The sequence below is a fragment of the Amblyomma maculatum genome, chromosome 4 (assembly GCF_055883805.1).
Source record: "Amblyomma maculatum isolate TAMU_Amacu chromosome 4, ASM5588380v1, whole genome shotgun sequence".
Classification (NCBI taxonomy): Eukaryota; Metazoa; Arthropoda; class Arachnida; order Ixodida; family Ixodidae; genus Amblyomma; species Amblyomma maculatum.
In genome coordinates this window covers 61,207,280-61,230,723 of record NC_139347.1, presented here as the reverse complement: position 1 = coordinate 61,230,723, position 23,444 = coordinate 61,207,280, and the positions used below count along the sequence as shown (strand labels likewise).

At 45.4% G+C, this 23,444-nt stretch overlaps 2 protein-coding genes across 3 annotated transcripts in view; both read left to right on the top strand.

Annotated features, from left to right (window-relative positions):
- LOC146191209 (uncharacterized) overlaps nt 1-16,070 on the top strand; it is a 76,065-nt gene extending 59,995 nt beyond the window's left edge. Inside the window, exons 8-10 of one of the 2 annotated variants that reach the window (XM_084601693.1) lie at nt 3,224-4,171; nt 9,877-10,226; nt 15,499-16,070. In XM_084601693.1, the coding sequence (XP_084457819.1) occupies nt 3,224-4,171; nt 9,877-10,226; nt 15,499-15,521 (1,321 nt within the window). In that variant the 3' untranslated portion in view covers nt 15,522-16,070. The remainder of the gene's footprint in view (nt 1-3,223; nt 4,172-9,876; nt 10,227-15,498) is intronic. The other variant, XM_084601694.1, reaches the window with a different exon arrangement.
- A 6,772-nt stretch (nt 16,071-22,842) lies between these two features.
- LOC146191208 (uncharacterized) lies at nt 22,843-23,235 on the top strand. Its single transcript, XM_084599894.1, has 2 exons — nt 22,843-23,025; nt 23,101-23,235. The coding sequence occupies exons 1-2, from the start codon at nt 22,843-22,845 to the stop codon at nt 23,233-23,235; spliced, it is 318 nt and encodes a 105-aa protein (XP_084456020.1).
- Nucleotides 23,236-23,444: the final 209 nt, after the last annotated feature.

Sequence of the window (23,444 nt, the reverse complement as noted above, 5' to 3'; positions counted from 1 at the left end):
CATACATACATACATACATACATACATACATACATACATACATACATACATACATACATACATACATACATACATACATACATACATACATACATACATACATACATACATACATACATACATACATACATACATACATACATACATTGTTACGGGATAATGAGGATGGTCACGTGCAACAGTCTTTTCTTTGCTTTGTAGAATTTGTGACTTTAAACGTGACGTACGGCCGTTATTTGAACGAGTGCTTGCGGTTAAACTGGGAATGACAAAAACACTTGCTTTGCTCTAATTCAGCATTTGGGCGAAGCAGGTTGAAAGAAACAGTAGCCATGACGTGAGCCTCACATGAGTTTTTTTATTATTGTATAATTTCTGTGTTGTATAGAAATGTATAAAGAGAGGTCTCTATAAATTAATTGCGATGCTAAATAAAATTGCTTTATTTCGCGGCCACTCGAAAGCATTAAGCTTTACCTTTAACAAGCTTTAACAATGTGAGAGTCTGCTCTTACCCTAGAACTAAAGGAACCATTGGGTGTTTGTGTTGTGCGTCTTAAACTTTGTTCATGTCACAGTTTTCTGTCATTTTTTTTCGTGCATGCATCTTTAGAGTGCATTTGTGCCTGTCCTTACTTTTGTTCCCTTGGTAGGTAAGGGGAATGTTGTTTACCATATAGAGACTCCTTATCCGATCGGACCTGACGGCACGCTTCGGCCGCATGTCTAAAGGCTTTAATCTGCCTCGACGCGTGAAGGCAGCTTCTAGCGCTAACAGGCTGTTATAAGCCCCATTTGGAACCCTCTTATTCTTCCGTCTCTCTCTCTCTCTTTCTCTCTCTCTCTATTCTTTAGCGGCTGTCTTGAAACGTCGTCAGTTAGCTGTTGTTAGCTGCTTTCTCTTCTCTGAATTTACTATTCTGCTATCGGAAAGCATTCCTCCATAAAAAATTACAAGGGTTCAACGCAGCTGAACCAAATATTGAGCGAAAGCATTAGCTGCGGGTGACCGAGCGTCTTTTTCTTCTTCCTCAGCCCACATATAAAGCCCTGCTTTAACCAACCCATATGAACGTGCCTTAGTGGCATATAGGGGTAAAGTGAATGCCAGGGTCCTAGCAGGCTGATTCTGACATAACCGTCCCATGTTAAACGAGAGACCCAAGTTGGCAGCTCCTGCCAGCCCGTGTGTCACGTAGAATGTGACGTCACAGCGTCACGTGGGTAAGACGTAACTGCGGCCGGGTCACACGAAGGCTTGAAAGTGCGAGTAGTATTGCTTTCGCAATGAAATTCGAAAGCTTTGCGGCTCCTGTAACTTTTTTCCACCTCTCTGAAGTAAGGCCTTTCCGTGGGTATAAAGAAATGAGCAACAATCGACGTAATGGCGTCAAAAATGCAGCACAGCTAGAATCAGCCATCCGTCATTGCCTTGCTACAAAATCGATGGCATTAATTGTCCCGTTCACCAGAATTCGTCGACGGTGCTGTCGGCGTTGTCGGAGTGAAAACTCGCCGGTATAGCTCTGGCGGGTGGTAATTGGCAGACGTCGTGGCCGGGCACTGATTAGCCGCAGGGCTGTGTGACATCGCGAAACCATTTTACACGATCTATTGGGCAGGAGCTACCAACCCGTGTGTCTCCTTTCAGGTTGGTAGATGAAATCAGGATCAAACTTTCGAGGCACTTGCCTTCTGAGTCAGACAAAATAGCCTTAAGCCACTCAGGCATGTTCATACGGCTTCTTAACTGGACTTGATACCCGTGTGGAGTGGCTTATCACATAAGAGAGTATGCTAAAGAGTGGGTATGAGATGTTAGAAACAAATTAATGAATTAGTAATTAGGCGAGCAACAAAGTTCGTGTAAGTGAGCATGGATCCGCAAGGAGAGTTAGCGAACGGAATCATTAATTTTAGTACGTGTACTTGAGGAGACCTGTAGCCCTCTACTGCAGCACATCTTTCTTTCTTTGTTACCGCTTTCACTTACACCTTCCTCCCTCCCCTTGCGGCGCGGTTCAAGTGTCCACAAAAAGTGTGACAAATAGTAGGTTGTTTCCTTTTCTGTGATCCAATGATTATTTTAAACATTTATCTTTGTCGTGTCAAACCCTTAAAGACGGAGATTAAATAATAATAATACTAATAATTGATTCACATGAACGGAAAGGCGCAGTATCTGTCACACTTGCTTCTGTGGACACCTGAACCGCACCGTAAGGGAAGGTAGAAAGGTGGGAATTCAAGTGGAAAGAGCGAAAGAGGAGCCGTAGTGAAGGGCTACGGAGTAATTTCGACCACCTGGGGATCTTTACGTGCGCTGACATCGCACAGCACACGGACGGCTCTTCGTTTCGCCTCCATGGAAACGCAGCCGCCGAGGTCGGGTTCGAACCCGAGTACTCAGGCACAGTGGTCGGGCGTCTTACCACTGCACCACCCCGGCGGGGTGGAGATTAAATGTCGTTCAAAGTCTTTCGCCATGTGTTGAAGCTGCCAAACTTCAGTCATGAAGGAACACCCAACTATGCAGCATATTTTTGAGGTGAAAGCCTTTCTAGGTTCATGGTGAAAATCTCGCGTTGGCGAGATTTCTCCGCGAGAGTTATCACCGAGATTCCGCGAGTGACAGATACTGCTTCATTACTTTCCTGTAAACCAATCGTACAATTCCAGTGAAGTTTTATGCGTTCAACGGAGCGCCGATTGCGTTCCACAAAGGGTGCGCGATTTACAGTTTGCAGCAACCCCGCTCAGACTCGCATTTTTCCACTGCAGGTTCTGCAGGGCTCTCGGAACTTCTGGCTAGTAGACTTTCAAACAAAATTTTTGCCCATTTAAATCCAGCAGCTTTGTCTTCCCTCGCAAATATTTACATAAAGAGAAAGCCACAGAAAAAAAAATTTATAAAGAACACTAGTTGAGTACAGTTCTCATCGGTGCCACTCTAGGGTAGTTTGAAAAAACAGGATTACAATGTGCCTGAAAAGCGTGCTTTGTTGCATTAACGGTCTGCATGTAAAGAAGCCAACATTACAAGACTGGCACTCAACCTCGCAGTTCCGCTTTAGTCTGCACGGTGGGTAGGCGTTCGCTAGCATGTGAGAGCAAATATTTTTTTTTTATTCAACCTCAATCACTCGGCTATCGAATGCGCTGGCGTACTTATTCTGTCTATCGTTTGCTTGACCGGCTGTTGCGTATTTTTCTCTTCGAACAGACCCCCGAGACAAGACACGAGGAACGAGATGCCGGCCGCGAGGGAGGCCGGATATCCCAGGGACGACGAAACACGTGCACGAACTGCCGGTTTGAGAGCCGACGGTCGCGAGCTTCAGAGGCTACAACCACCGCAGACAAGGGATGACCAACGAAGGAGCGGCTGGAGAGAGTCGCGAGTCCCTGACACAGACAGAGAGTTCTTGGATGCGTACGACCGTCGTGGTGATCGCGTTCCTCGCGGCGATAGGCCGCCCCAGGAGTATCCGATGAAAGAGTACGTCCGCAGGGAGTACCCGTCCGAAAGCGTTCCCAGTCGACCCAAGACGCCTGCCCTTGATGACGGAGAAGACTACAAAAACAGGGAGTCTCGGTATCAAGAGCACAGAGTGGATATCAGGAAAGAGTACAAACTGCATGCGTCCTCGGAGGACCTCTACAAGGGTAGGCCAGAAGCCCATCGTGGACAGTACGCAGGCGACAAGCGACAGCACGAGTACTATGCCAAAGAAGTGGAAGATGAAGAGCCTCGAAAAGGGGCGTACGGTGAGCTGCAAGGTAGGCGCCACGCTAACGCCGTCGAACCCAGGCGAGGCGGTGGCGTCTCAGGCGCGCAGCAACTGGACCGTCCGAAAGACGACTACGACTCCAGGAGGACGGACAGGTCGAAGCGCCCGGAGTACGACTACGACGAGGTTCGGTACAGGGCAGACAGACCGGCACCTCCAGAGCGTAGTCGGCGGGACAATTACGACGCACGTGGAGGACAGCAGCAACAGCTGCAGCAGCAAGCGAATGAAACTCGTCGGCCCAGACGGGATCTCGAGGACGATTACGATCGAAGAGCCGATACGGCCAGAGATGTGCGTCCACAGCAGAGCGCCAGGACTTCGTACGAGGATTACGAGCCGGACAGAGCACACCCAGTTGAGGACTATGGCCGTGAACGGTTAGTGCAATCTCAATAGTACTTACTTTCTTTTTTTTATATTTTCTTGCTTCTCGCTTTAAAATGGTCATTGTCCGTCCCGTAAGATTAGTTCGAGATAAAGGCGATCGATCGTCATAAAATGGGGCCCGGACGACAGCAATGAAATTATGTCGGGGTGAGAGAAAAATATCTCGCACTGATCTCTTTTCAGTCTTCCCGTCTGGAGTAAAAATAAAGAAAAGAAAAAAGCCTGAGCGCGCACTCACGGCCATTTTCTCCGGAAGGATTAGGATGTCTCTGCCGGCGGCGCCCTTCGGATGGCTGCGCCTCAAAGAGGCAGAGCAATGACCGGTGCAGATTTGTGGCCCGGAATAGAAGCAGGCCAGGCGCTAATCAAAGCCTTGATAATCGTAATGGCTCAACGACAGATCTTGCCCAGGCGGAACAGAGGGCTTACGTTCATCTGTTCAACGCACTGGGCACGCCGCTTCTTCGTTAAGATAAGCACAAAGACCGGCCGAGAAATTCCTGCCGTTAAGAAACTGGCTCTTGTTTCGGGGTGCCTTGAGAACTAATCGACAATTATAGGTTCACTTTTCTTGCAGCTGCAGTAAGCGTTTTGTCTCGCGCATATGCATTAACCTTCGTTATTGCAGCTGAATACCAACGTCTGTACGAGAGGCACGGTGTGTCCTCTCCCCCACCACCCACGAAGAAACAAAAATATGTAAACAATGTTTCAGAACTGAATGACATTTGAGTGCCTTCTGTGCCTTCACGAAACCTACAAGCTTGCTTGAGCTACGCCACCTTTTAACAATCGTAACGTAGTAAACAAAGAACAGACGCTCAAAATCATTCATGTCTCCTTATGAGCACCTACTCCTTCAGACACTCCTGCCTTTCCGTTCCTATTCTCTGCACTGTCTTTGTCCTTTGAAAGAAGACATTGCTCTTTCTTTCTTTCTGAGTCACGAGCCGCTAGCCCGCCAAAGACTTCTACCACTCTGAAATTGTGTTGAGTATTTATATTCACGAAGCAGTCTCACTTTTTCTTTCCACAAAAAGCTGCTGCAGTTTACATTATTTCTATTTGTTCTGGGCATCAAGCGAGCAAAGCGACGCACGTTTTTAGAAGTTTCTCGGTTGTAAATCTTCTAAAGTCAGTACATCCATCGAGCATCAGGTATACAATCAATTTGGGTGATACACATTTCAAAACAAAGGATGTATTGCGGCACCATCAGACCTATCATAACATGCACAAACGCACCCGCACGCACGGACTCGTACTAGCGCGTCACATGTATAGGGACGCCATTCTATGCTCACACCAATTATAGTCACACTACTCGTATACGTTACCGCCAATCCTGCTCTCGCGGCCAATTCTGGTACCGCCAAGCGTTCTCGATTACTAGGGTACTGATTACAGACAACAACATTCGTCATTCAATATTTTAGGCTCAAAGTTCATGTTTGGAGCACGGAAACAGCCAGGGCACCGTGCGTAACACAGTAGCTAGGAAACGATGGCCGCTTACGAAACACCATTCTGCGAAGCAATTTACGGGTCGCGGCAGCAGCCTTTACTACGATTTCATTTGATTGGCCTCATATCACGTTACGTCCCTACCGCCACGAGCACGTGTTTGCAAGTATCGCATTTTTCGGCGTACAGTTCGGTGCTTTTGTGCGGATGAAGAATGGGGGTTCTGCGATGCGCTCAGTAAGTAGCCTGCAGCCCAAGATTATATTAACCTACGCTTATTCAACGTACGTCGAAATAGTAATGCACGGGCGGTATCTCTATTCGCCTCCACTTATATGTAGCAGCCATGGGCGAGGTCATATTCACGATCTTTAACGTTAACGTGGCCGCAAAGCTCCACGACCACCTGATGCGGAACTTCAAAGCCAAATCCAAGTCAATTTGTTTTTTTTTCTTTTTTTCACTGTTAAAAGAAACTATAAAAAATGCAGCTGCAATCTCTCCCTCTCTCTTTTTTTTTATTACAATGCATTCATTTCTTTCGCGGCTTGTTCAATAGCCATTTTTTCTGTAAATTATGCATAGCATTGAAGAAAAAAAATGCGAGTTTCAAGCCTACTCATTTTATACAAGTGAGTGTACCTTGCACCATTCAGTATCGGACATGGCGTTTGCCGTAGAGGGTACAAAAAAAAAACAATTCAGAGAAATCTAAACGCACGTGTGTGGAAAACACTCTATCTGCATTTCCTTCTGTGCTTTTACAATACATTGCGATCTGAAGAACTAAGACTATGCACGACGGAGCCAGCGCTGCTTAAAACATTCCACTGAGACAGGATGATAATAATGCGAAATGCTATTTATATCGACTCCAAATTCAAATTAGAATTTGTAAATTCGGTTTGATCGCACGTGCCAGATGCGACTAATGCAAATTTGCGGCTTATCCACGAAACATTCTGAGAAATCCATCACACCTATGCTACTTCTAGGCAGGAAAATACGGCAGCGTGACATCAATGAAATTTTAGTTTCAACGTCGAGTCGACTTGCATGTCCTACCACTCTATTTTTACTCGCGATCCGAGAACAAAGTTGGCAGAGCCAGTAGCATTAAATATCAGGAACTGTTTTGTTTACGTGAGAGACCTTGAAATTTCCTGAGCTGAAGTATTCGGTTGTAGGCGTACAAAAGTACGATAAAATGAAGCCAGCTTAAGCACGAAATAGAGTATTTTTTCCCACGCGTGACTGCTGGCAAAGTGCTGAGCAAGATGAAAAAACAATGGAACAAAAAAAAAAGTAATCTAATTTCAGAGGGTCTTTTTTTTTTTTTCGCACTGAAAATTAAGCCCATGCGCGCGAGACACTGCACTAGCTATCCTTAGCGCGCTGTACATGCCGCAAACACTATGTCAGGACAGGATGCAGATACAATACTAACGAGACGTAAGTGGGGACTCAGTCAAACTTATTAAATTGGAAGCCTTTATATATAGGCTCGAGTGTCCGTCCATGCGCGCGTCTGCAGGAAGTGTCACACTTCTTAATCAGGCTCTCCGGAATACCGCGAGATTCCGATTCAGCCCCGCCGGGGTGGTGCAGTGGTAAGACGCCCGACTACTGTGCCGGAGTTCCCGGGATCGAATCCCGGCCTCGGCGGCTGCGTTTCGATGGAGGCGAAACGAAGTGGCGTCGTGTGCTGTGCGATGCTAGTGCACGTTAAAGATTCCCAGGTGGTCGAAATTACTCCGTAGCCCTCCACTACGGCTCCCCTTTCTCTCTATCCACTTTCACCCCCACCTTCATCCCTTCCCTTACGGCGCGGTTCAGGTGTCCACAGAGCAAGTGTGACAGATACTGCGCCTTTCCCTTCCCAACCAACCAACCAACCATATACGAAGCTGACCCCGCCGGGCGTCCGATCCAAGCGTTCGTGCTGCGCCTTTTATTTGGCGCTTTCGCGAACGCCGCACCACAGCTTTAAGAAAGAGCCGCAGTGAAGCAGTTATCAGCGGCGTTTCAAATTGGTTTACCGGAAAGAAAGGGTGTACTATATGTTACACCACTTCGCAGACACCTGAACCGCGCCGTAATGGAAGAGAGGAAGGTGGGAGATGAGGGAAGAAAGAGAGAAAGAGGTGCCATAGTGTAGGGCTGCGGAGCGATTTCGACCACCTGGGTTTGGTTTGGTTTGGTTTGCTGGGTTTCACATCGAAAAGTGATTCAGGCTTTGAGACACACCGTAGGGGAGGGGATCTTTAACGTGCACTGACATCGCACAACACACGGACGCTTTTGCGTTTCGCCTTCGTTTGATCCAGAAAGGGCAAGTTTCAGCATACTAGTTCAGCAAACATCGCGCTAAGACTCAACGATTAACCACCGCGCTATGGAGGTTTTGCTTCTTCGCACTTTAGTGGTCCAAAGAGCCCTCTAGAATCTTTTTAGCACGCTGTGAAATACGAGCAGTGCTAAGTCGATAATTCAACAAAGCAAGAATCTGGCAGACATGACTTGCCATATTGTTGAGATGTGCGCGTGCTGTACAGGGTCATCAACTCTTAGTGAGAACATGCGAACAGGTGATTGCTCTCCTCAAAGCGCAATTGCCCGCCGCGCATAGAAGCAAACTGGCGCAGCCAGAAAGATACACGGAGATGGCGTTTCGCAAGGACGCTTCTTTTAAATGCGCGACACTGACGAATGCAATAGAGCTTTGAGAAGCAACCACCTGCCCACGTTTTCGGACTAAAACGGTATGACATTGTACATGTGTGAGGTTTAATTGGGCGTGTATAATATTATTTTTTCGAATCTGAATCAAATGCAACTAGTTAGTTTTTTATGGTATTTGCTACTAGTGTGGATACTCGATCAAAACTAATATTAATGCCCCGCCACGGTGGTACTGTGGGAGGACGCCCGACTACTATGCCGGAGTAACCGGATTCGACCCCGACTGCCGGCGACTGCGTTTCGATGGAGGCGAAACGAAGTGGCGTCCGTGTGTTGTGCGATGTCAGTGCACGTCAATCCCCAGGTGGCCGAAATTACTCCGGAGACCTCCACTACGTCACCCCTTTCTATCTTTCCACTTTCACTCCCGGCAGCTATGTATATAAACCACAAAATTGAAGCAGTACCCGTCGAAAATGGTGAGTTCTACTGTGAGACAAAAAAAAAAATCGGCGTCAGTATTTCACCTATGTGAGCGTCATTTCACGCAAGTCGAAAAATTTCCTTTTGGTAACTGGCGATGACAGATGAGGCACCCGACAGTTATGAGCCTCTGACATAGGGCATGAAGGCAGTGTTTGCAAAGCTTGGCTGAACGCTGCCACATCGTCAAGTATTGGAGTTCGCCGTGAGCGCCGCCACACGAATGGAGCGCGTCATGGCGCTGAACGCGCAGACCGACCCCGGCAGCATGCTGTGCGTCGGAATGTGTTCTGAAACAGCAGCTGAAAAAAAAAAATGATGGCGCACCCGATTAGTGTTTGTTTCTCGAAAACTATTCTAGCACTTGAGATCGCATTCGATGTTTCTCGGACATATTTAAGTATAAATTATTCAATTGTTGTCACGAATCGAATTGCAGAATATTCGATCCGATATTCGGAAATTTGAAACATGGCACAATTCGTTAAATGGCCCAAATCTGCGCCTTATAGAGGGCTTAACGGAGCGCCGTAGCGAGGGGCTCAAAATAGTATTGACTACAAGGATCTCATTACCGTGTATTGACAGCCCATGAGGCTGGGGAGTATTTGCGTTTTCCCTTGATCTAATTATCGTTTTTCCTTCATCTAATCAAGCGCTCTATCCTATTTTCTTCTCTTTTTTCCTGACTGTGTGCGCGTTGGTGACACAAATAAATCTAATTACTGCCGTCGCGGCTGAAGTACGGTCTTGTGACCCTCAGTTCTATAACCAAAATCCACATATAGCCACTGCCACTGGTCCAAACCTTCTGGCGACCCTTGGCACAGCTCGATTTTAAGCTGTGGGGACGACATGTGTTCGCTTCGTACCCGAACCATTGCCCGCTCTGTGAGCAACTGTTGCCGGCTGTCTCCCGCAGCTCAGTGGCGGCGCTCTTCGGACTATTTTCGAAAAGACCTATAACGTCGCAATGCGGCAAAAAAAAAAAAAAAAAAAAAAAAGAAACAAAGAAAGAAAGAAAGCAGCGAGCGTGACTGTTGACCGGCGTCGACGACGGCTGCAGGTTCTCGTCACCATCGCAGCCTTTGGATGCGTCCCGCTACCTCCGTGCCGACCAGGGCTCGCTGAGCGGCAAGAAGCGGCCCACATCGGCCTACTACAGCCGAGAGTTCGACTACGGCCCGGGCCCTCTAGGCTACAACGTGCCGTCTCCACACTCGCGGCCACGCAGCATGATTCTCACCACCGACGAGGATGAGGTGGGCCGCCCTGGAGGCGGCCTCAAACGTGAGGAGAGTTTCGTGCAGAAGATCAAGCCCCGTTACGAGTCCAGCACGGGAGGTGCTCTGCGCACCGGACCAGCGCCAGTTGGCGGTGTTCCTGCTGTTGGGCCGGCCAGTTTGCGGAGCAGAGGTCAGCCCCTCATTCTACGCTCCTGCTGACTCCGGCTGAAATAAAAAATAAAATAAAGGAAAGGTCTCTTCGACATGCCTCACAGGCGCATACGAAGTGTAGCATGATGCGGCAACATAAAGAAGATAAGTACATGTCCCAAGTGCCACTTCGGAAGCTCCCATCAAAGCTCTTGCATGCTTCCCTGAAGTTATCGTGCTCTGTTCTTTTCCTTACAACTGAAAGCCGCATCTCTGGGACTATCACCTCCGTGTACTCCTACTTCCTCTTCTTTCTCTTTTTCCCTTTCTTCCCCGTCCTCCTATTTTTTTTTTCTTCTATGTCCGTGGACGACATCGATTTCCATCTAAATCTTCCTCTTTCAGGCTTACTTAAACACAATTGCTCTCGACACCGCATTCAGGTGTATGTTACACCGTACCGCTCAAAAATGTAAAAGACGGTCGATGTAAACTGCTCGGAACAAAAGAACGGGCACATGTGAAGTGTATCGAACTCGCTCTAACAAGGTTTGAACCTCATTCTACATCTCGAAGACACCGTCGAATCTTGGCAATCTCTGTTCACACTCCTCCGTGGCTCGGTGGTATAGTCCAGGTGGGCGCCAGGGCACGGTCGGCTCGAGCATGACAGCAATCCAGATTATCAGCTTTATTCACCTAAGAGATAGCACCAAAGCGTAGAAGCCCTCTACCATTTCATTCATACAACCCCCCCCCCCCCCCCTTTTTCATTCTCCACTACCCGAAGTCCGTCTCCCGTCAACCACAGCAAGCATTAGTAGCGAAACTGATGTGTTCTGAATACTCCTCTAAGACCAGATTCATAAAAACTGTTTGCTTGCCACCTTACTTAATGCTTAATAATTCTTAGATGAACCCTTCAGTGCGGCCTTTGGCTTAGTTTAAGCTAGTCGGCTTACTGGCAAAACACGTTACTAATAGTACGTGCCAGTCATAAAAAGAGCATTATAACAGAGGACACTTTCTGTGCCTAGGTGCGAATAAGTTTTTTATATAAACCGAAAAAAATCGTTACTTTCGCATTGCTCGTAGTTGTTTGGTTTGTATTCTGGGTTTAACGGCCCCAAGCCACTAAGGCATGAGAGACGCCGTAGTGGAAGGCCTCGGAAAATTCGACCATCTGAGGTCCTTCAACGTGCACTGACACAATACAGCACACGGGCGCCTTGCTTTTCACTTCCATCGAAAAGCGGCCGCCGCGGCAGGGATTCGATCCCGCATCCCTGAGTACAGTAGTCGAGCGCCCTAACTACTGCACCACCGCTGCCAGGGTGCTCGTAGTCGCGTCATCGCGCCCTATTGAAGTCGGTCACTCTGGCACCTGACCCCATAACGGTGAAGAAGCCTTCGATGTCTCTTACAGGAATGATGAGTATTTTTGTTTCTTTATTAATTTAATAGCACGGCTGTCACGCTCTAAATGTTCCAGGATATTAGATTTTTAGCATGACACGTACAAACTGTAAAAAATCCTGAATCTGTTCCTCCACGGCGCAGTCAGTAGCCGCGGTGCTAGATTCAACGTTTTGCTACACCGTGTTCGTTCCCATTTTTTTTTTTCGTTAATCAAGACGCTTTTTTGATTAACCAGACCACGATAAGCAAAACTATGAAAAAAGAAGAAGAGCACCTAAATCGAGATACAAAAGAGCGAAAAAAATGTGACAAAGGAGTAGAGATCTGGCAGAACCTATCCACGAACGCCCGCCCCGTCGCTACGTCTGCTGCGCCCTGTGAGAGCAAGGACCACTTCAACAGAAATCGAGATCAAGAAACAAGTCGGAGAACTGCTGCTGACAGCATGACAGGTTGCCTTGGCAGTAGTATCTCATGCCGTATGCGCATTTTCGATGAGGACGGCGATTGTCACGGCAGCAGATGATGTGCGATGTGCCAGAGATCATCGGAGGAGATAGATATCTGCGTTGACACGGGTTTGGATCGGGACAGGGAATACACAGGAATCATCCCGGAGATTTTAAAGGGTCTCGCGACGGTTAGGTTTTTTTCAGACAATCCACTGCTGGTATAGGGCTCCAAGAGGACTGTGGCGAGAGAGTTGATAGCGACTCGCTGTCCAAGATTCTATCGCCAACTGTAAGCCAACCGAGCGGAAAGGAGGTATGGGAATCAGTAGACTGAGGGTTTTAGAGGATGAGTATGAGAACAGTGCGATCAGTTAAGGCAAGAAACTTGTTCTAAATTTCGGTTAGAAAAATGTGATCTTTGACAGTAATCTCACACTGTATATGAACTGTATATGAGGTATGTTCATAAGGAAAAATAGCGATGAGAGCGTAGTAGAACTTTAAACTTCATTTCTTTCTCCACTGCCGCCTTCATGACTGCGGGCACAGCCTGCGGAAAATTCGATGTCGGTGTTATGCATGACTGGGCTAAAAGGATTCCGTGACTGAGGAAAATAACATTAAATGCAAGCCGTTGTTGAGTGCAGTCGGGCGTCAGTCTAAACTTATTCGTGACCATGTTTTTCGTCGTAATTCTGGGCTTCTGGCTCTTAGTACCCTTTAGATTCGGCTCTCCCAAGTTTCCTAATGGCTTGCATTTTATTCTCACGTATAGTGGTATTTTTATTAAAGGAAAAGAAGCAAAGATAATATGTGTACACGTAGGCAGGAATTGAATCACGAAGGAACGGAAAACATAACTAAAGATTTATTCGTAACACTTTTTGTCCTTTTTCGCCTTGACTTCTGAGAGACAGAGAAATAGCGAGTCGCGTCAACTTAGGCGCATGACATATAGAAGAGTCGCGACAACTTAGGCGCATGACATATAGAAGCTGAAACGACACAAGAAGACAAATGCGAAAATGTAATTGAAACCAAACATAAACCACAGTTTGAAACAGTATGCAATAATACAATAGAACAAAACGAAAATAGTTTTGTAGAGTTTTATAAGTATTTCCATTACTAATCCAGAAGCTTACCACAAGAAAAGAAAAGCGAAAAAGAATAGAAGAAAAAATATCGTGAAGCTTAAACGGCAAAACAAAAACTTGGCACGGAGTGTCATATTTAGAACAAGAACGGTACAGAAAGAAAAACGATGTGATTAGAAATTTAAAATCACCACTCTGGCTCTAGAATGATTGCCACAATAGAACAAAGACCAGGTGCCTCCAAATGACCTCTACTTCATCTTTAGTGTGTGACGCTTGCCTTTCTCCTTGACCTTTAGTTTCCTCTCTCTCTTTCTCTCTCTCTCTCTCTCTCTCTCTCTCTCTCTCTCTCTCTCTCTCTCTATCATCTTACCCAAATTGTTCGCGCCCGTTGACTCCACATATCGAAGCAATTTGTGCAAGCTTGCTGACGCCCCACCAGAACTGGAAGGAGGGTGTAGTGAACGTGAAAAATGGGAAGGCGTAGCGGAAATCCTCGAATCAGGTCAGGCCACCTGCGGTTCCCACTATTTCACAGCAAATATCGGCGCATGGCCGCTCTTTATGAGGCACTAGATGTTGGTATCGAACTGCTGCCACCAAAGCGGGAAATATATCACTAACGCTAACTACGCAGCGCACCAGCTAGGCACCAAAATAAAAACGTTAAGGCATACTATTTGCGTTGTCTTGTTTTCTTGGAAAGATTCACCGTTCAACCATCCCACTCAACAAAAGGTATTTGATAATCGGCTAACCGATACTAGTGTGAGCACCGTTTCTTTGTGCTCGTAAGTATGTTCGCGCGTTTGCGTGAGGGAATACCCTAGTTAAGAGGAACAGCTACCATGGAACATAAGAAAAACTTGAGAGGCATGCAGTAAGACGGGACGTGTGTTAATCGATTCGGTCGGAATGGCACATGAAACCAAGTAAAGCAGTTAGGGTGCTTTAACCGATACGCTCTGCGTTATTTTCGCAGGCTGCTATTAACCCGGGTTGATGTATAATGGGAATTACCCGCCGTCGGTAGCTCTGCAGAGATTCATTGGCTATTTCTGCTGTTGACCGTCATTTTTTCCCTTACTTTTCATATTGTGCATGTTAGTTCTCTCACAGTGAGGGGTCTGCGGTACGAAATTAATCATACGATTCGGACCTGTAATCACGCATGGCTTCTCGTTATTAACCCAGCAACATTTTTCGAGTATTTTTCTTCATACGCTAAGAATAGCAAATTATGCGCGAACGGTAAGGCAGGATGTAAGAGTTAACTAGAAAAAATAAAAGGGCTCTAGATAATGTAGTATATGACAGGACTCTGTATTTTATTGTCTAAAGGAATTTCTGCTGATAAACCATATGCCCTTTATTTGTGGCTGTGTGCATGTAGTCCGGTATCCAGTATATGTATATATATATATATATATATATATATATATATATATATATATATATATATATATATATATGGAAACATTTGTTTCTGTACTTTTTTTTCTCAATTAAAGCACGTCTTATGATTCATATATTTACACTGCCCTGGCAAGTCGCAAATATTTGCTTAACTTTCCGGCCTTCCTGTTTTTCCCGGTGCTCTTGTATTCTGCAATCGTTAAAGTACTCACTGGTTTTGAAACAGGCATCCCATGTCCCTATCTATAATCTAAAACGAACAAGTGTGTCGTCAGCCCACCTCTAGCTGAATTCACTCCGCAACAAAGCCTGTGCTTCTTCTCAAACGTGCCATACAAAAAAAGTGTATGCCTTGAAAATAATGACGCCAACAAAATGCTACCGAAGATGCTTATAGTACGTTGATGCAGCAGTGTCAGCACATTTTATATCGCCAATTTTCGGCAGCTCTTTCACTATATCTGTTGCCCGGAAAACTAAAAAGATAGTTTCATCTATGTGCTCTCTCGTGTCATATGTTTTTTGTTGTTGTTTTTTTTGCGCTATGCTCATAGAATTTATGTCACGAAGGGCACTGTGCTAATTGGCGACTGCATGAGCGCTACAGCTGGCCGATAATCAGTTAGGGAGACAAAAACGCTCCCTTCTAAATGCGCTGGCCAGTGGAGTAACTCCGTTGACGTGATAAAAAGTGTGTGGTTCTTGCCAGCGCTGTCTGACGAGAACTGCGCGAAGTACGAGAACGACTCGGGTATATATGATGTAGGTTCGGATGCGATTAGCCGGCGTAATAGTTGTATTTCTCTCGTCTGTTGTGCCCTCAATGTTACTGCATGGCTGTTGTTTTCTTTTTGTAGGTATTATGTATAAGCTGTTCGTATGTACTGCCGTCCATATTAAAACCGCTTGCCTTTTTATACTGTTGCAGGCACCCCGAAAGGCCGGTACTGAGATACACCTAGCCGAAGACGCTACGAGTCTTTCCTGTCAATACCAGCATGACAGTCATCTGTATTTTCCTATTTCTATCAACCACTACGTGCAATGAAAGTCGCCGGGACGATTACGTAATCATCGGTGGAAAATATTCCTGAGAGCGCCATCGAATCGCAATACTAATGCATTGAGCTAGCTTCCGACCAAAATTTAAGGGATTCATAAAACGCTCTCTGGCCGCGTTGATTTAAAATGTAGTCTTAATTTAATGGCCTTTGCTGCTTTCACCTTAATTTGTACAGGCATGTACGCATTTAAGTGGTCCCTGTGTTGAGGCGTCATATTGACGGATATGGCATGGAAAGTTTTCGGACCAAATACAAAAGGAGGAAAAAAATAGTAACAGTGGAAAGAAACGCCGTCGTGTGCCCGGTGTGCTACTTGAAGCTCACTAAATCTGACCAGTAGCGTTTTCTATTTCTACGAGAAATGGTGTAATCAGATGTACAAATATATTTTTCTCAAATAAAAGCGCTGGAAAAAAAAAGGTTTGTTGGCTTTGTATCGAAGACATAAATGTGAGTGATTCGTACTTCTGTTTCACCACCTTGAGCCACCGTATACGTGAGGAACACGTGATACATGTGTCTATATAACCCTAGAGACTGGCATGGTGGTGTAGGATTTGGTATCTTTTCACACTGTATCAACCGTCATTATTTGAAACTCATATACCAGCGGAAGCCACAAAGCTGCTTCGAACCTGGGACCGTCCTGCGATCAGTCTTCTTCTGTGGCTGCCGACCATCTAGATCAGGGGTCTCAAGCTCGTATTGTTATGCAGGCCGCATTGAGATCACTTCGTCCCTCGCAGGCCAGGAGCAGGAAAAAAATTACACACTAGTAGAAACAATAAGTATGTATATATATATATATATATATATATATATATATATATATATATATATATATATATATATATATATATATATATATATATATATTAAGAAAATGATAGCAATAAAATCAATAACAATAAACCAGAACTCGCTCGAAGACCACATCCTCTCATTTTTCCTAGGGAAAAAAACGGCGCCTCCTCCCTTTGCCTAAATACCGGACGATCTTTACTTCAGCATGGCTCGAACAGTGCTGCTGAAGGGGAACAACGTTTGATGGCATTGTCATTCGCGCAGGTTCGACTTTGCCTCGGAATCCTTACTTAATATTTCGCAGTGAACACATGTCCCACACGGTGTGCATTTTAATGAGCATTTTAATATTGCTTTTTCTTACTTGAGAACAAAGTGTAAAATACACACATAAGCGGCTGTATGCAGAAAAAAATGGTATCTACTAAAATAATCTTGGTTATCTCAAGAATACATCAGGTACCGACATTTCTACCGGACATACAAATGAAATTCTTAGGCGCGCTTTATTTTTTCATCCGTTACGTGTAAGGACACAATCTTGGTCTAGTTGGCCATCTCCCAGAGTTTCCGCGTTCACCATTGCACACTGCGGCAAAAAATGCGAAGGAAAGAGACTAGACAAACATTAGAAGGCTAACGGCGTCAACAATGTTAGCAGCATTAAGCCTCCTTTGTGAAAACCGGCGAGACCAGGCGGGAGTGCTTAGCAACCTGCGAAAGAGATACATCAACAAGCTTCTACAGCATTAAAATCATCCGCCTAAAAAAAGCACCTTTAAAAAAAATTTTTGAATTTTCCCAACTATAGCTCTCAAAAGCACTAGCTACATCACCGTCCAGAGCACTATTCAGCGATGAATCCCGAGCAGTCCAGCCGTTGCTTGTCCGATTTTAAGAAAATTGCAGAGAATTAGACTCACTAGCCGCTCTTCCGAGTATTGGTGATAGACCGAATCCACTGCCATGGGACAGTTTTCCCCGTATGTGCGATGTTACACTGACACATATTGCAAGGGTTTTTACACTAGAGAAGAAATATAGAGCATACACATCATTTTATACAGACGACGAAGACATCGCAGTACGTTAGAAGTGCAATAATCCAGAACTAATGGAAGAAAACCGTGCGACTGCCTCAGTGCTCCTCAATCTTCACTGCCGAATCTCATGCCATCTCAGTAGCGGTAGAAACAGTAATAAATAATAATATCACAGCGCTGCACCCCACAAACGCTATGATATCATTAATTGTAGAAATCATAAACAATGTAGTGAAAGCATACGAAAAAGGACCGGAAATAATTCTGCTGGGTCCCTAGCCCCCCTGAGGATCAGCGGGAATGAAAAAGCTGACGAATGTGCAGCGCGTGCCCGTAGCGCCGTAATAAAAGAATTCAACATTCATATAGTAAAGGCTGCATGAAAGTCATAGGGAGTAAACTGAAAACTGAAAGACAGGCTTCTAGGGACAATGAGGTAAACAATAAACTACGCCTCATTAAGCCTAGAATCAGAGAATGCGAGTCGTGCAGCCATCAAGAACGTTTTGTTGAAGGGATCCTATGTCGTCTCCGCATCGGACACACACGCACACACACCTCACCTCACGCGCAACATTTTTATTCATGAAAGAAGAAACACCTACATGTAAAGCATGTGGAGGTGAGCTCACAATCAATCACGAGCTGGTAGCATGCAAAAAGCTGGAGGAAATAAAGAAAAGGCATTTTATAGCTCTCTACAACGAACATATCCCACTGCATCCAAGCGTATGCTGGGAGAAAATGCCCATGTCGAATTTTCATGTGTTCTCAATTTTTTTCAAAGGAACAAACATTCTAAACAAACTCCGACATAACTGTAAACAATGTTACTCCTAACACAACACATATTTAACCCTGTGTTTGACGCAAGATGGCCTTAGTTGCCTATAATCTATAAAACCCAATACAATGCAATGCAATACAATACAATGAAAGCACTAGCACCAAATTTATATTGCCACCTAGCGTTGCCAGGTGGCGCATGACTGAAGTGTGAAAGGAGGACGAAGTGGAAGAGGACGAAAAAGTGTCGCTTGCACGTTTGCGTCTGTGCTGCTGTGTTCTTGTGTCTGGGCTACCCCCTGCTATCATTGGTATCCTTAGTCACCGCGTACGTGACATTCTACGATCGCCTATGCAAACGATCGCCTATGCAAGAATCTCCATCTACAAGACGTCGCGCCAGCCCTGTACCATTGGACACCCCCGTGCATCGCTCTAGTCGACGGCTCCAGGGACTGTCTCCGGAGTTTTACCCAGCACCTCCACCAGAATGTCACGTACACGGTGACTAAGGATACCAATGATAGCAGGGGGTAGCCCAGACACAAGAACACAGCAGCACAGACGCAAACGTGCAAGCGACACTTTTTCGTCCTCTTCCACTTCGTCCTCCTTTCACACTTCAGTCATGCGCCACCTGGCAACGCCAGGTGGCAATATCGTTAATGGCGCTTAAGAAATGGCTGATATGTGCGCAAACCTTACCAATGGGAACAACAAACTCCTTACAATTTAAAAGCAATAAAGCTCTTAAGACACAGTCAAAAAGCAATGCGCACGCGCCGTCTTTCAAATAACCACAACAGACAGGTTTTGACGTGTGCGTGCACATTTTACGCTCAGTTGCTTAAATTATAAAAATAAAATGTGGACAGTGAACAAAAGCCGTAAAGAAACGCTATCACATGGACATGTGCACGGAGAACAGGAGACGTGTGTCAGATGTTGGAAGTTCCGAAAATCGAAATGCAACATAGCAAATGAAAATACTTGAAACGTTACTTACCGTTCATGCTGGCTTAATGGCAGTTAGTAAATATTTTCGTTCTCTAAAGCTAAAATTGGTACCAAATACAAAGTTAAGAGGTTAAAATAGAGTGACAATGCATGTCAAAATATTGACGTCTATTGGGAAAAATACGAATCTAGCGGCTCAGCTCAAATACCTAACTTATTGCGCCATCTAGCGCTCGAAAGATGTCACAATGCGGCTACTACTGGGTAATTTGAAATGCACGTGTGCTTTAGCTGCAGTGAATATTATTGACAGCAACATTTAAAAATACTCACTTTTCTAAACTCAGCCGCACACTGGGCCTTCTTCAGTCAGCAAAAGTGAGACGTATTTTAAATCGAATCGCTTATCTTATATTTGATTCTAAGAAGATTACTGCGATGAGCCCATTCAGTTATTGCTGAAAATCATGCGATCTGATTTCTGCGTACAGATCACTAGATCAAGTTAATGCTTTCTTGGCATAGACGTTGGGATGCGCGATTAAGGCAGCATATCAAACCGACTGATTAGCTTGAGAAACATGTCTAGAAGTTCCTAAGACAAAAGCTAATAAATATGATATTAGTTTAAACGCAAATTTAAAACCTAAGCCCGGGCCTAGGCCAGCGTTGTATGCCATGACATGAAGGTCTCAGGGTCAATTCGCAAACTATGGAAAGTGACGCTGCAATCTTTCAAAACGACAGTGCAATTCTATAGACGCTCGGCATGCCATGCTGCGGTCAAAGTGAGGATACTTTCTGCAGACCTGAGACTAATGAACTGATTCGACGCCTCCGGAGCTCTTGCAGCTGTTCCATCACCGGCAATTGCACGAGCTTGCAAGAGAGCTGGCCAGGGTGTTGTTGCTGTTGTTGTGCCTTTGGATAATGAAACATACCCACAAGGGGGATTGGCCACACATGTAACCATCAGAAAAAGGTATTATGCTGCGGGTTAAGCTTGTGTTTCAGCGCATTATCTTTTTCGTCTTCACACCGGCTAGACCGCCAACAGAATTTCGAATCTAAAAAACAGAAAACTGTGCAGTGAGAGAGTTCTTTCAGAGTGGCTAGACTATGTTTAAAAACAAGTGTAAATGACAACGCATTAACTGATTGGGTGAAATAAACGGTACAAAATGTCCAGTAATTTTATGTATTTGGGATAGGATGGTGTTAGGCATTAGCGTCAGAGGATCTCATCCTGGCATTACAAATAACGTTTTACTGACTACAGTCTCCGGCAATTCTTTTCCTCGCAAGAATTTTAGCTGCGACATGGCAGTGACGACGAAGTCCGTTTCCGCTTGACATGTCGGTAAGCCTACAGGGGTGGCGACGTGTGGCCTGCTCCGTGCATTTCCAAAGGTAGGTAAGCGTTTGCATGTTATTTTGCAACAGGGCGACGGAAGTTAAGCCCCAACTCTTTCATAGTCTAGCGGATACGACTGCTCCCATTAGGAGCAAGTACGGCGACCAACGGCACAGTGCCAGCACGTTAGGCTAACCACTGCTTCAGTCGTGATGACGGCTATTACTGCTCCCGCAAGAGGGAAGGACCATTTGCTTAATTTCTGCAAACTCTAAAGTCATGTTTGAAATGGCTACGCTCTGAAGAAGTTTTGTAGGAATAATAATAATAATAATAATAATAATAATAATAATAATAATAATAATAATAATAATAATAATAATAATAATAATAATAATAATAATAATTGCTTCACAGGAAAGTAAAGGCGCAGTATCTGTCAAACTTGTCCTGTGGGTACCTAAACCATGCCGAAAGGGAAGGAAGACAGGTGGGAGTGAACGCGGAAAGAAAGAAAGAAAGAAAGAAAGAAAGAAAGAAAGAAAGAAAGAAAGAAAGAAAGAAAGAAAGAAAGAAAGAAAGAAAGAAAGAAAGAAAGAAAGAAAGAAAGAAAGAAAGAAAGAAAGAAAGAAAGAAAGAAAGAAAGAAAGAAAGAAAGAAAGAAAGAAAGGGACGACGCGTAGTGGAAGGCTCCGGAGTAATTTTGACGACAACTTGGGGATCTTTAACGCGCACTGACATCGCACAGCACACGGATGCCTCTTCGTTCTGCCTCCACCGAAACGCAGCCGCCGGAGGTTAGGATCGAACCCAGGTACTCCGCCACAGTAGTCGGACATCATAACAACTGTACCAGCGCGCCGGAGCTCAGTTTGGAAGAACGTAATGGCTTCTGAGACGATTAGTTGCGATTAGAATGAAAAGCGTCACGAAGAAACAGGCGACTTATTGCTTATAAGATGAGGTCTCGCTTTTCATATTAAATTATCACTTTTAGCACTGGCCACTTTGCTTTCAGATTACGAACAAGATGTTCTTTGGCATTCTCCTTCGTTTACGGTGGCGCAGTGGCTATCGTGTGTTCGAACGAAGCGAATTTCCCGGAATAAAATTATGGCTGCTCCGGCCGTGTTCTGATGGAAGTGAAATGCAGAGGATGGCCGTGTGCTTGATGTCTGGTCAGGTTACACAAGCCCGTCCACATACAAATGCAGGCCACTTACATGGCGTAGTTCTGCCTTTGTCGCTCGGTGCGCACACGCTTAAATGCGATTTATGTTGGCTCTTAGGCAGTTATATACAGCAAGGTAGAGCATGTGGCATGTATGTGGAATTGGCGTACATGCTATTTGGAGTAGCTATATATCTTGACTTTGTGGGCTGACAGGTTTGTTCTTGAGAGTCTTAAGTGATTAGTGATTGCGTGGTAAGTAAATATGAGGTCCATTACCGAGAAATGCGTCTCTATAGCGGGAAAGGGCTATAAGCTGTGCAGGTCGAGGGTCGCCGCCCTTCTTGCGAAACGCTGCGGCCCGTCGCGAGCTGCAGCATTTCCCGGCAGGGAGACACGCGCCGGATTTCAGATAATTTGAAAGTGACATGGGTCGGGATTGGATGTCAGGATTCGTTTCGCGCGAATGCAGATGCGACGTTTCGAGAAATGACAGTTTCACTCGTGCGCTTCTTACTCTTTGAGAGCAGAGCGTAACCTTGCCGCCAGATGACGTCACCTCGTCGTGCTATGACATGTCTTTTATTAAGAATGTGTTTATTGGTTCAAGATGTACGTGGACAGATTGTGTGATCCCGAGATGTGTACATGAGGTAACGACGATAACTGATTATAATCAGGCAATTAACAAAGGATCATCAAAGATTATAAGATAAGTCAGCAACGTGGTACACATATTACTAATAAAGGATGTGATAGATAAGACTAACAACGTAATTCGATGGGAATTTAGATTAGCAATAATGGTAATTAGGACGTCCTTAAATTATCTAAATAGTTACCGATAAGATAGTGGTAGTTATATTGATAACTGCAGTATACTGAGAGTGATACGAACGTGCTTGAAAAGAAGGTGCCAACAATGAGTTGATGTCGGGATAGCTACATGCGACAAACATGTATATACAAAGTGTAGACACGAAAAATAACGGAACTAGGCCGGGAACAATGCTTTCGCATTTCCGCACGTAAGGAGGAATAAATGGACCGCTGTAATTATTTTTTCGTTCCTGCCTTCTTTACAGCTAGCATCATGTCGAACTCTGATCTGATCGTGGTGGAGCGTACTCGTGTGAGCAGCCCTTCACCCGTGCGTTCCTCGTCTCGCACGCTGGTGACAACCGCGCCCACGACAGTCACGGTCACCGCGGTCCCCGTGGTGACCGTTGTGGAAGAGCCTGCGCCGCCTCCGGTGGTCGTCGAGACCGTTGAGACAGTTCGCACCATCGAAACAATCCAGCCACCGCCTCCTCCGCCCACCGTCGTGGTGCCCGTTGTACCGGTCGTGGAGGTGGTACCGGTCGTTCCGGTAGTGCCGGTGGTACCCGTTGTGCCTGTCGTCACCACACCCGTCGTGACCACCAGGACCACGTCTCTGACGACCGTCACCGACAGCGTCTCCGTGCCCACGGTGCACATGTTCTGAGAAACACGTAGTTTGTGACGGGAGGACGGATTCGATGGCTAGAGGCTTGCAATAACCCAACAACAAAAAAGACAGAAAACAACGCCTGTCATCATCGAACAACAAAAAAGATAGAAACCAACGCGTGTCATTATCATGGCAGCCTCCAGAAATGTTGGTATTCGCAGCCAAAAATCGTGGCTAGAACTTCACTGGCTGAGAAAGTGAAT

Coding starts and splice junctions, on each gene's coding strand:
- LOC146191208 (XM_084599894.1), top strand. CDS start 22,843: ATGTCGAACTCTGATCTGATCGTGGTGGAGCGTACTCGTGTGAGCAGC. Junction 23,026..23,100: donor TCGTCGAGACCGTTGAGACA/GTTCGCACCATC, acceptor CCGGTCGTGGAG/GTGGTACCGGTCGTTCCGGT.